We start from the raw sequence: 12,112 nt of genomic DNA, 5'->3' as shown, positions 1-12,112 counted from the left end.
ATGTTTTGTGCCTGGATGGCTTTTAACTTAAAGTTTCTTTGACCAAGCAATCCATTCCTTGTACTTGTCTTCATGCCTGAGACCTTCTCTTCCGTCTCCTGTGCTCTATCGGTGAGGCTTCCTCAGAGGTTCCTGCAAGAGTGCCTTCCAGTGCAGTTCCAGTTGTCCCTCAGTTTGGGTTTTCATTAACGATTCTGTTTCCACTTTCAGGTCGTGAACTGGAGTTTCGTTTTCCATTCCATCCCACTGTTTGTGTTTTCACAGGTTTCTTCTGTGGATTTCCTCTTTTAGGACCTCTAACACATTCAGGCTATTGTGCAGTCCTCCTCTTGTATGTCGATCGCATGGCCTTTCTCAGGGCCCACTGCAGTGGGGTTGCTGTGGCTCAGTACAACGTTGTCCTGACTCTTACTGTGTTTTCATCTGTCATCCACGCATCTGGGTTTGGGGTCATTGTAATCCTAGGTGTTGATTTCTGTTGTTGGGTGGGTGTTTTGCTCCTTAGTTTCTGCTGCTCTGTCTGGTTCCTAAGACTGTGTCAGCAGTGGGTTGTCTCGTGGGGAATGCTTTTGAGATCCTCTGAGGTCTGGGTATTGGGAGTGACACTTAGGAGTGAAGATGGGGTAGAAGGGGCACTGAGGGTGTCTGCTGGGCCTCTTTCATTCAAACCATCACAGAGCACGAGTAACTTCCTAACATGGCAGAATTCGTGCTTAAATCCGCCGTCCCTGAGCGTGTTTCAGCTGCTGTGACTCTTGAATACTTCCATGTCTGGTGTGGATTCTCAAATGCCATTGGGATTTTTCTCTTGATTCACTCTTCCTAAGCAAACTTTATTTATATTTTACTTTTTGCTAAGTGAAAATTTATTACATACTTAATTCATGGTAGAACAGGTTTTCTATGCCCAAATTTTAATGTGACTAATTTTCATTAGTGTTTACTTTTTAATCCTTTTCTTCCCTGGGAAATTTTTATCGGCACGATAAGTACTGCTTTTGAGGATGTCCGTGGTACCCAAGAGGACTTACACAATTGTTCCCTGTGCTTAGGTTAAGTTAGAAACAAAATACAATCTCCAGCCAGCTCATGTCCAGGCACCGTGCCTTCACTATTGAAAAAGATTCATTGACAGGTGTCAGAGGTCTTTCTTTCCTTCCTTCCTTTTTTCTTTCTTTTCTTTTCTTTTCTTATCTTTCTTTTCCTCAAGAAAAAATAAGATCAGAGCAGATTTTGTTTGAGCTGTTAATCAAAAGAGCAGGGTCAAAGTGTCCATGGCATGGAGGTCACATCACCTTGCCAAGCTGTGCTGATTCTTGGCGGCCTCGTTGCCTCTCTTTAAAGTTAACTTTGATGTTCGCCTCACTAAAGTTTTTGCATCTCTTAGATTTTCCCAACTCTAGAAGAAGTTACAATTGCACTATTTGAAAAGTGGTCTGTGTGCAGTGCTTTAATTTGGAATTTCTGATTGTGTTTTACTAAAAGAGCCTGTGACTCACTTGGAATCTGGTCCTTGGTCCCACTTCAGTTTGTCACTGGAGTGGGCTGGAGATTGGCTTCAAAAGTGAGGAGCTGAGAGGAATTGTTGACGAACCAGTGTTATAAAGCCCGTGTGCTTTAAGCCACATCTGTGGCAGCTGGGTCTCCATCACATAATCTGCACACCAGTTGTCACTTCAGTTGAGATTTGTTGTGTTTTTTTTTTTTTTTTCAAAGCAGTGGTTTCGGGGCTGGAGAGATGGCTCAGCAGTTAAGAGCACTGACTGTTCTTCCAGAGGTCCTGAGTTAAAATCCCAGCAACCACATAGTGGCTCACAACCATCTGTAATGGGATCTGATGCCCTCTTCTGGTGTGTCTGAAGACAGTGTACTTATATACATAAAATAAAATAAATTAAAAAAAAAAAAGCTTAGTAAGTGCCTTAAAAAAAAGGGGGGGGGGGTTGGGGATTTGGCTCAGTGGTAGAGCGCTTACCTAGGAAGCGCAAGGCCCTGGGTTCGATCCCCAGCTCCGAAAAAAAGAACCAAAAAAAAAAAAAAAAAAAAAAAAAGCAGTGGTTTCCCAGGCTTTGCTGTGGCCGGTTCTTTAGTTTTTACCTCTTGCTGCTTGTGCTGTTTGCACCAGTGGGGAGTGGCATCTGGGTACCTATTTGTGGGCTCACACATAGCAGGGGCAGCCTAGGCCTGTGGCTGTGGAATTCTCGTGGAGGTACAGGATACAAGATCCCAAGGGGGCTTAATGTGGAAAGATAAATATGCCTTCTTATGTTAAAACTTCAAATTCAGATCTGAGAACATTAGGTCTCAGGCACCCATACTAGGTGTTAAATTTGGTAAATACATTTGAGGATAAGGATGCTCCACCAATGTTGAGCAAAGAGAGTTTGCGCAGTCTTGAGTGTGAATAGTTTCCTAGCCAGGTTGGACCGAGCTCAAGCCACTATTGCACGTGGGGACTTAGCCTCTGACACTTCCAGTGCTGGGTCTGTGCTGTGGTCTGTTGTTTGAAGCATAATTGCCTTAACCAAAGATCCACAATTTCATTAGCTTTTTTCTTTAGTTTATCTTCTTGTACCCACATGCTTCCAAGCTCTCACGCAACTGCAATTTTTAACTCGGTTATTTTTGTTCGTTTATTCTTACTTTTCTGCAAAAGAGACTGATAATGACTGAGGCAAGGGCTTCACAACTGACCTGCCCTTCGTATATCTCAGGAGAAGGAACGTAGTAATTCCCCTCCTGTGAAGAAGTTCATCCCGGAAGCCTCTTCCCGAGGGTTTATCTCCACGCTCTAAGAGCCTTATTGATAGCTGCTCATACCCATCTGCTCTTCTGAAGGCTGTGCTTCTACTGAGAGTAGAGAAAGGTGTCTGCTTCTCATCTTGGGTGACATGCTCGGTAATCAGCACAACTTTGACATTTGAGCAAGTGACACATGCTGCCTTGCAGTTTTAGTTAGTTTGTTTTACTGTTTTCAACCTTGGTGTCTGTGTGTGTGTGTTGGGGTGGGGGTGGGGGATCACAACTGTTAGGTTGGCCCAGAGACACCTGAGACAGCATTATGGACAACCCAGCTCTCAGGGGAAATGGGAGCTGGCTGTTCAGTACTTCTCAGAAGCCTGCTGCCCCCTTATCCAAGCAGAACAGTTTGACTGAAGCCTTCACCATCCTAAGAGCCAGAGCCTCCCCCTTGTAAATTACTTTCCTATAATAGATCCTTTTCCTTAACACTCCTCTGCCCTATGAAAACCATCCTAAAAATCCAGACTCCCCCTTTGACAGAGCTTTTCTCCCCTTTACCAGAGTGGCTCAAACAATTTGGTTCTCTTCTTAAGCCACACAACAGTCTGTGCCCTAAAGTCAGGTCTGGCCATCTGTCCAGTGAGCCAATTAAAAGAGCCAAATTAAAGTGGAGTGTGGAGAAAGGAATCTGCATTTCCCTGTGTGGACTCTTCTAGATGCTCCTGGATGTGCCCTGTGTTTTACCTATAATAAAAACCTTCCCTCGTTTGAACATTTGAATGTTCCACGAAATCAGAGTGGCTATTTTAGTGGTTCTTCACTGCACCCCAGTTTACAGGCCTGGACTCTATTTAGTTCACACTGACCTTGAACTTGCAGTGACCCTCCCACGCCAGCCTCCTGACTGTTGGCATCAGAGGTTTGAGCCACCATATCTAGCTCTCCTTTCACTATTAAGGTAATTTCTAAATATTCCTGTTTCTAGTGCTCTACTCAGGAGTTCTTCTTGATCGTCAAAAACCTGTGTCAACTCAAATCAGAGCTTCAAGCGTTAATGCCTGCTGTTAATTCCCACGTACAGTCAGACTTGCTCCGAGCACGCGTCTTAGAAGTGCCTGAGCTCCTCAGTCCAGTGGAGCCTTATTTAAAGGTTCTGAATGAACAAGCTGCCAAGTAAGTGAAGGGTTCCACTCCCTCCCACCAGTGACCATCCGCCAGTGCTCGAGTGTATTTGTAATCGGAAACATTTACAGTTGTTTAAACTCACGTAGTTGGCAATGGGACAGATGAAATACTTCCCCAGGGATCAGTTGATAAAAGGATAAAGTTTTCCTAAGTTTATTAACTCAGAAGCGGTGTCCAGTGGCCCTTGTCCTCGTTTGCTTGACACGCAGGGGTGACTGTTCCTGCATTTAGATGCTGCAGTTGCTCTTTTAAGGGGGTAGTTTTATGGTGTGCCTCACAGGCAGCTGGGTTACATTTGTTGTTATCTTCTGACTAGGCGAATGACATGATGGTTTTAGTTCTTGGTTTCACCATGTGAATTGTGAATACAAGAAAAATGATTTTGTCAGTCCTCAGATGTTAAGGACTGTTTCCATAAAGAGTCAGCGGCAGAGCTGGAATCAGAACCACATTTTCCTGACTTCCAGTCTGTTGGCAATTCATCACACTACGGAATCGACGACTGGTCTAATTAATATGCTTTAATATATGTATCTGCATTTTTCATATTTTAGAGCTGGCGATAAAACTGAATTATTCAAAGACCTCTCTGACTTCCCTTTAATAAAAAAGAGGAAAAATGAAATTCAAGAAGTCATTCACAGCATCCAAATGCATTTACAAGAATTGCGAAAAATATTAAAACTTCCTTCTTTACAATATGTGACTGTATCAGGACAAGAGGTAATGTCAAACACACTTTCACTTTATATCAGTTTTCCTGGAGTAGAAAAGCCATTTTATAATTTAAATAAGATCTGTGGCTAGGTCGTTATAAATGATGGTACAGAGAAACTACTGGACTAGACTGCTCCAAGGGCAGAAAGAAAGATTTATTGGTGTTGAAGCTGCCAAGGTCATTTCTCAGAGCAGAGAGAAGAAAATGGTAGAAGAGCAAGCAGATTTTATATGACAGTCAGTGGGGTGGGGGTCTGAGCTGATACAGACTGTTCGTGTTGACCCAGGGGTGTGTGCCCTGCTGCGTGGTTGACCTTTGGGGGAAGGTTAAGGGAGGTTCCCAGAGGAGTAAGTGTTGTTCCTGGTGAGCAGAAAATACCTTAGGAGACCCGACTTTCTAGTAAACAGTGCTTCATGGGAACCATAACTCGCCCGCCATGCTCTGCTTCTGCAACTGCAAGGCTTTCTGCTCCCCTCCCTGTTCAAACCGTGATAACCATGGTGACACAGTTATGCCCCATCTTTGCAGAAAGTTCATATCCTGTCGTATGTGTCAACAGCTACCATTCATGCCAATGGGAAGTGCCCACTTGTGGATTTTGCCCACGGTACCAACTTGACTATAATTAGACTTATAGTCCCAGAAGTGTGTGCCTCCAGCTAGATCTGTGCTACACAATAAAACTTCAAATTGATAAAGAACTTGTTCTGGTCTCCTTTGGGACCACAACATTTTAAATCTATGTCTTCATGTTTTCATTGCTTTGTATATTTTAGTGAAGATGTCAACTATATGGTTATTTGGAGTGAGAAATTAGAATGAATAATGGTGTGCTTATCGAAATGTTTAAGACTGTATATGTTTAACAGATTTAACCATTGACTTAAGTTGTCCCGTCTAACTTCTGGCTTAGTCAATCTCAAATCTAACTTTTGAGATTGTTACCTAGGCAGACACAAAGCCTGTTTCACTTAGAGCTTGCACAACAGGACAAAATATTTCCAAGTGTTTATGCAGACACTGACTAATTGCATCTCTTCCTGCTTCTAAACATTTGCTTATGACTTTGGCAGGCTGCCTGTAACCTAAATGCTGCTGCTGGTTCATTGATGAAATTCGAGGGTCGCGCTTGTTTTAATACAGTTCCTTACAATATGTAGTAGACGAGTGGCTCTCAGGTGTTGTGGTTGGAGAGCTCAGTGAATGCCATTTACAGCACTCACATGTCACATGATCATGGAGAGCTCCCGTGTTGTGAGAATACTGGGAGGAACATACATATGAAATACATACCGATTCATCACACCATTCTTTCCGGTGTTATCCATGAGGGAGGGAGGACAACTCCTGTTTAATGTGACTTTATACCCTCCTCTTCCGTCTCCATAGATTTCTGTATGTGGCCTTTGTAATACCTTCTTAAAGACTTGTTGACATAGACCAGATATGAGTCCTGTTACTAGGAATGGACAGATGAATGTGCCACACTAGCAAGCCAGTGTCCGGTAACATTCCTAGTCCTCTTCTCCTAGCTTTTTCATATCGTTAGCACACTAAGCCTTATTATATGTTGCCTCCTGACATACTGGTCTGCAATAAAGTCATGAAAGATGAATGTTATGTAACTTTATATAGCTTACTTCTGTGCTGGTCATTTTTATGACAGCAATGAACTATCTGTCTCTTAACCTTAACCAAATATGGATTTGGATATGGGTGATAATTAGATTTGATATAACATTGATAGTATTATTATTCTTAAAGGAAAAGGCATCAAAGACTAAGAATAATCTTTATGAAAACTTTGTTCATTCATGACATATAGCTTATCCAGATAAATGTTTTGTATTTGTTAGGTCCAAAGGGGAAAAAACCCTCAAGTACCCCCCAAAAGCAGGCCACTGGCTTGTCTATAGTGAAGGCCTCGCCTCAGCTCAGCTGGGTTATAGGACCTCTGCAGAGAGGTCAAAGTCCTCTTTCATCGTTCCACAGAAGCCTGTGGAGTGCATTTCTGTCTGCTGAGAAGAGCTGCTTCCCTTACAGACACGTGCCTACGCTGTAGCCCACACATGCTGTATCCTTGTAACAGGGGTTCTTCTCTGCTCCTGCTCTTCTCTCTGCCCTGGCAGTGTGCCCTCTCCTCTCCACCCCAGAAAGGTAGCCATAGCTGCTTTGTACCTGCCCAAAGGCCTCTGGTTGTTCATTCTCTCGTATCGATAATAAAAGCCTTCCTTTCACCCATGAGCCTGTCAGATTGGTGGTTTCTCTGTGTTTTGCTCTAGAGAGATGTGTCTGTCTCTCCTTTAAGTTTTCTAAATAAGAAACATTTAAAGTTATTAGGGGGGATAGGAAAGTTAGGGAGAGGGGAATGGGCCCACGTGATGCTGAGGAAAGGGATGCAGGCACTGAGAAGGTCAGGAGCTGCCTGGACACTGATGATGGAGTTGAATCTAGAGATTGCCGGGCACTGATGATGGAGTTGAATCTAGAGATTGCCGGGCACTGATGATGGAGTTGAATCTAGTAATTGCCGGGCACTGATGATGGAGTTGAATCTAGTGATTGCCGGGCACTGATGATGGAGTTGAATCTAGTGATTGGGAGGTGGAGGCAGGAGAGTCCAGGTCCGTGTTACCCTTGGCTGTTCAAAGAATTTGATACCAGCCTGGATCATATCTATCTAAAATGAAAACAGACAAATGGTAGAAAGATTATCAGCAAACTTGGCAATGGTATTAGCCTAGACTGGCAATAACATACTTTGGTAACAATGTCTGATGTTTAACCAGGACAGAAGTCCGGAGAGTAACGTGAAAGCTCACTAGAATGACTCAGGGCAGAATTCTTGGGTTAGCTTCTGGGTGGCGGAGTCAGCAGAGAAGGGGACTGCTGTGAGAACTTGCAGAGCTTTCTAGAACATGCATTGTTTTTCCAGTGGTTTTTCCTTAGCAGTAAAACTCATAAACAAGGAGTCTGCATGCTCATTCATTTCCCAAAAGGGAGAGGGAATCACTGGAAAGAAGATTTCCTATCCTGCAGCACAGCCCAAGCCGTGCTGACGGGCATAGGCTAAGACCTAAGGACAGGCATGTGAGCACCACTGCTCTCCTGACTCTCACCATGCCTCCCTTCTGCACGCTGGGAAGGCATTGGCTTGATGGGGCAGTGGTAGCCCCTGCAGTGGACGTCTGAGCACTACACAGCGGCTCTCATGCTGCACCGTGTTTAATAGGCTTTCCAAAAGGATCACCTCCCTTCACCACCAACTCCCGTGGGCTAGGATCCTGTAGCCTTGGAATTTAATATCTGCCTTTGACTTAGGTACTCTTGGAATCATTTCATAAAATGCCAAAAGCCTTCACGGAGTGTTCTTAAACCCAAGAATTGTTTAGTATAATTAGTAATTTTATTTTTCATCAATAATATCTAAATTTTGGCTTGTTTTTACTTAATTTTTATAACTACAGGGGCATTTTTTGAACTGTTAATTCTTTTTTTTAAAGATACATTTTATTTTTAACAGTTTTATTTTTATTTTATGTGTGTTAATGCTTTGACTGCATGTATGTCGATGTGAGGTTGTCAGGTCCCTGGAACTGGAGTTACAGACAATTGTGAGCTGCCATGTGGGTGCTTGGGATTTAACTCAGGCGGTCTGGAAGAGCAGCCACTGTTCTTACCCACTGAGCCATCTTTCCAGCCATAGACTGTTTATTCTTAACTGTAGAATGAGTATGGCAGACTTGAAGCTGTATTAACCGACTTTTATACATGAAATATTAATAGTTTGAAAATCTTTGCTTGGTATGAATATTAAACATATTAACAAGTGTGTGTGTGTGTGTGTGTGTGTTAGTATGAGTTAGTTTATGAGCATACTGAGAGAACACATCTCTGACTCGTGCTACAAATGGAATGTGGTATAAGTTCACTTTTTTTACTTCTGATTCTTGTCTGAGAGGCTCTCTTATGGAGGGAGTGTGGTTGGATATATGAAGGTAATTCCTGTAAGGCTCAGGGAATAGTGCAGAAGAGTGAATGGAAAGAATACAAGAGCCTAAAAATGAGAAGGGTTGCAGTGTCATCTTCTGGGCTTCCCTTGTGGATGGAAGTGGAGCTCATAAGGCCCCAGCCCTCCTTACTGAATAATTGACAGCTTCTGGGGGAGGGACCAAGCAGCAAGCCCATATGCTCCAAAGGGCAGTTCCAACCATGTGACCAAACTGATGGTCTTGGTTAAAAACAAACACTGGTCACAAAACAAAAGATATAAATATGGAAAGGGGACCTATGAAGAGGATTGGGAGATGACACGGCTGAGAGATAGAAAGGGGTGTGGAGTAATCAGAATTACCAAATATATGTGTGAAATTGTCAAAGAGCAAATTTAATCAATTAAAAAGTGATGTTTGAAATGGTAGATTCCTATAAAGGAAAATGTATGTTCTCATAAGGGAAGAAATGTCTTCATTTGCAGAAGTCAAGGCTGCCTGTCTGACGATACTTATAGGCTTCTTATGTGAAAACTGTTCTGAAAGCTCTATTCTGTTCAGGCTGGTGGCCACACACCTCAAAATAGTGGAACAGAATAATGGAGCATTTTATAGTCTTATATATGTAGAGTTGGGAGATGATTCAGTGTGTAAGGACCCTTGCTCACAGGCTTGAGAACCTCAGTTCTAATCCCCAGCACCCATGGAAAGAGAGAAAGCATGACTGCCTTCACCTGCACCTTTAACGTCAGCCCTGAAGTAGAGTGATGGGAAGACGGGTAGGAAGTGACGGTAGGATTGCTGGGCACCCCGTCTAGCTGAGGCAGCCCCAGGTTCCGAGAGACACCTGACTCAGGGAAATAGGACAGAGAGAATGACAAGGCAGAACAGTGAACCAGTGTCCTCATCTGCCTCTGTGTGGCATATCACACACACACACACACACACACACACACACACACACACACACACACACACACACACACACACACTTTAAACTTAATCCTACTGAGTAACAGAATTCTTTAGGTGCATGGATAGTAAAGAATGAAAGAAATTACTAGAAAGTACTGAAGCTCCCTCAGCAATAATACTGGATTTATTTTGAACATTTCTGACTAATAATGTTTACTACGTAGTGTTTTCCAAAGTGTCACAGGAGATTTGAAGAAGCCTGATAACACACTGTCATTGCATGTGCCCATTTACATAGCTCACTGCTCATTTGCATTTCTTTTAGTTTATGGTTGAAATAAAGAACTCAGCTGTGTCTTGCGTCCCGACTGACTGGGTGAAGGTTGGAAGGTAAGTGTAAGGCCTTTGACTTCTAGCCTGAATTACGGCGTGTTTATCTGTGCTGATTGACCCGTGCCAGCCACCTTCTTGCAGCAAGACTTGTTTTCCTCCTTTGATTTTCTGATGAACTTTGAATCAGGGGTGATTTTCTTTAAACTTTTGTCATTCACTTAAAAATATTTTGAAGAACATATTTGAGTACATTCCCCCTTTGTCAGTTGCCTTTGTCCCATGCCTGTGAGTACTGTCTGTCACAGGGAGGCATACCTTAAGGAACCGTCTTCAGCTGTAAGATGCCTGAAGTTGTTTGACTTTCGGATGAATGCTGTCCCTGACTTTTTTTTTTTCACCTTTATTAACTTAAGTATTTCTTATTTACATTTCGAGTGTTATTCCCTTTCCCAGTTTCTATGCCAACATCCCCCTAACCCTTCCCCCTCCCCTTCTGTATGGGTGTTCCCCTCCTCCTCTTACCCCCATTGCCGCCCCCACCCCCCAGAATCCCGTTCACTGGGGGTTCAGTCTTAGCAGGACCCAGGGCTTCCCCTTCCACTGGTGCTCTTACTAGGATATTCATTGCTACCTATGAGGTCAGAGTCCAGGGTCAGTCCATGTATAGTCTTTGGGTAGTGGCTTAGTCCCTGGAAGCTCTGGTTGGTTGGCATTGTTGTACATATGGGGTCTCGAGCCCCTTCAAGCTCTTCCAGTCCTTCCTCTGATTCTTTCAACGGGGGTCCTATTCTCAGTTCAGTGGTTTGCTGCTGGCATTCGCCTATGTATTTGCTGTATTCTGGCTGTGTCTCTCAGGAGCGATCTACATCCGGCTCCTGTCGGTCTGCACTTCTTTGCTTCATCCATCTTGTCTAATTGGGTGGCTGTATATGTATGGGCCACATGTGGGGCAGGCTCTGAATGGGTGTTCCTTCAGCCTCTGTTCTAAACTTTGCCTCCCTATCCCTTCCTATGGATATTCTTGTTCCCCTTTAAAAGAAGGAGTGAAGCATTCGCATTTTGGTCATCCTTCTTGAGTTTCATGTGTTCTGCGCATTTAGGGTAATTTGAGCATTTGGGCTAATATCCACTTATCAATGAGTGCATACCATGTGTGTTTTTCTGTGATTGGGTTACCTCACTCAGGATGATATTTTCCAGTTCCATCCATTTGCCTATGAATTTCATGAAGTCATTGTTTTTGATAACTGAGTAGTATTCCATTGTGTAGATGTACCACATTTTCTGTATCCATTCCTCTGTTGAAGGGCATCTGGGTTCTTTCCAGCTTCTGACTATTATAAATAAGGCTGCTGTGAACATAGTGGAGCATGTGTCCTTGTTACATGTTGGAGCATCTTTTGGGTATATGCCCAGGAGAGGTATAGCTGGGTCCTCAGGTAGTGCAATGTCCAATTTTCTGAGGAACCTCCAGACTGATTTCCAGAATGGTTGTACCAGTCTGCAATCCCACCAACAATGAGGGAGTGTTCCTCTTCCTCCACATCCTTGCCAGCATTTCCTGTCACCTGAGTTTTTGATCTTAGCCATTCTCACTGGTGTGAGGTGAAATCTCAGGGTTGTTTTGATTTGCATTTCCCTTATGACTAAAGATGTTGAACATTTCTTTAGGTGTTTCTCAGCCATTCGGCATTCCTCAGCTGTGAATTCTTTGTTTAGCTCTGAACCCCATTTTTTTTTCTTTTTTTTTTTCTTTTTTTTTTTCTTTTTTTTTTTTCTTTTTTCTTTTTTTTTCTTTCTTTTCGGAGCTGGGGACCGAACCCAGGGCCTTGCGCTTCCTAGGCAAGCGCACTACCACTGAGCTAAATCCCCAACCCCTGAACCCCATTTTTTAATAGGGTTATTTGTCTCCCTGTGGTCTAACTTCTTGAGTTCTTTGTATATTTTGGATATAAGGCCTCTATCTGTTGTAGGATTGGTAAAGATCTTTTCCCAATCTGTTGGTTGCCGTTTTGTCCTAACCACAGTGTCCTTTGCCTTACAGAAGCTTTGTAGTTTTATGAGATCCCATTTGTCGATTCTTGATCTTAGAGCATAAGCCATTGGTGTTTTGTTCAGCAAGTTTTCTCCAGTGCCCATGTGTTCAAGATTACCTGACTTTTTTTAAGAAGCTGAAATTTCATTTTCCTCTTCATTGAGCATTGTGTGTGTTCACTCTCAGTGTTTT

At 43.1% G+C, this 12,112-nt stretch overlaps 1 protein-coding gene across 10 annotated transcripts in view; it reads left to right on the top strand.

Moving 5' to 3' along the window:
- Msh3 (mutS homolog 3) overlaps positions 1–12,112 on the top strand; it is a 141,295-nt gene that overhangs the window by 77,871 nt on the left and 51,312 nt on the right. For all 10 annotated transcript variants that reach the window (XR_015667100.1, XR_015667099.1, XR_015667104.1 and 7 more), the window contains 3 exon segments: positions 3,728–3,915; positions 4,482–4,650; positions 9,878–9,942. Coding sequence is in view for 7 of the 10 variants with exons in the window: in XM_087629934.1 (XP_087486060.1) it covers positions 3,728–3,915; positions 4,482–4,650; positions 9,878–9,942 (422 nt within the window). In the remaining 3 variants the exon portion in view is untranslated.

Source organism: Rattus norvegicus, chromosome 2 (genome assembly GCF_021556685.1).
Source record: "Rattus norvegicus strain SHRSP/BbbUtx chromosome 2, alternate assembly SHRSP_T2T, whole genome shotgun sequence".
Lineage (NCBI taxonomy): Eukaryota > Metazoa > Chordata > Mammalia > Rodentia > Muridae > Rattus > Rattus norvegicus.
Note: the sequence above shows the minus strand (reverse complement) of the source record. Positions and strands in the feature narration are given on the sequence as shown.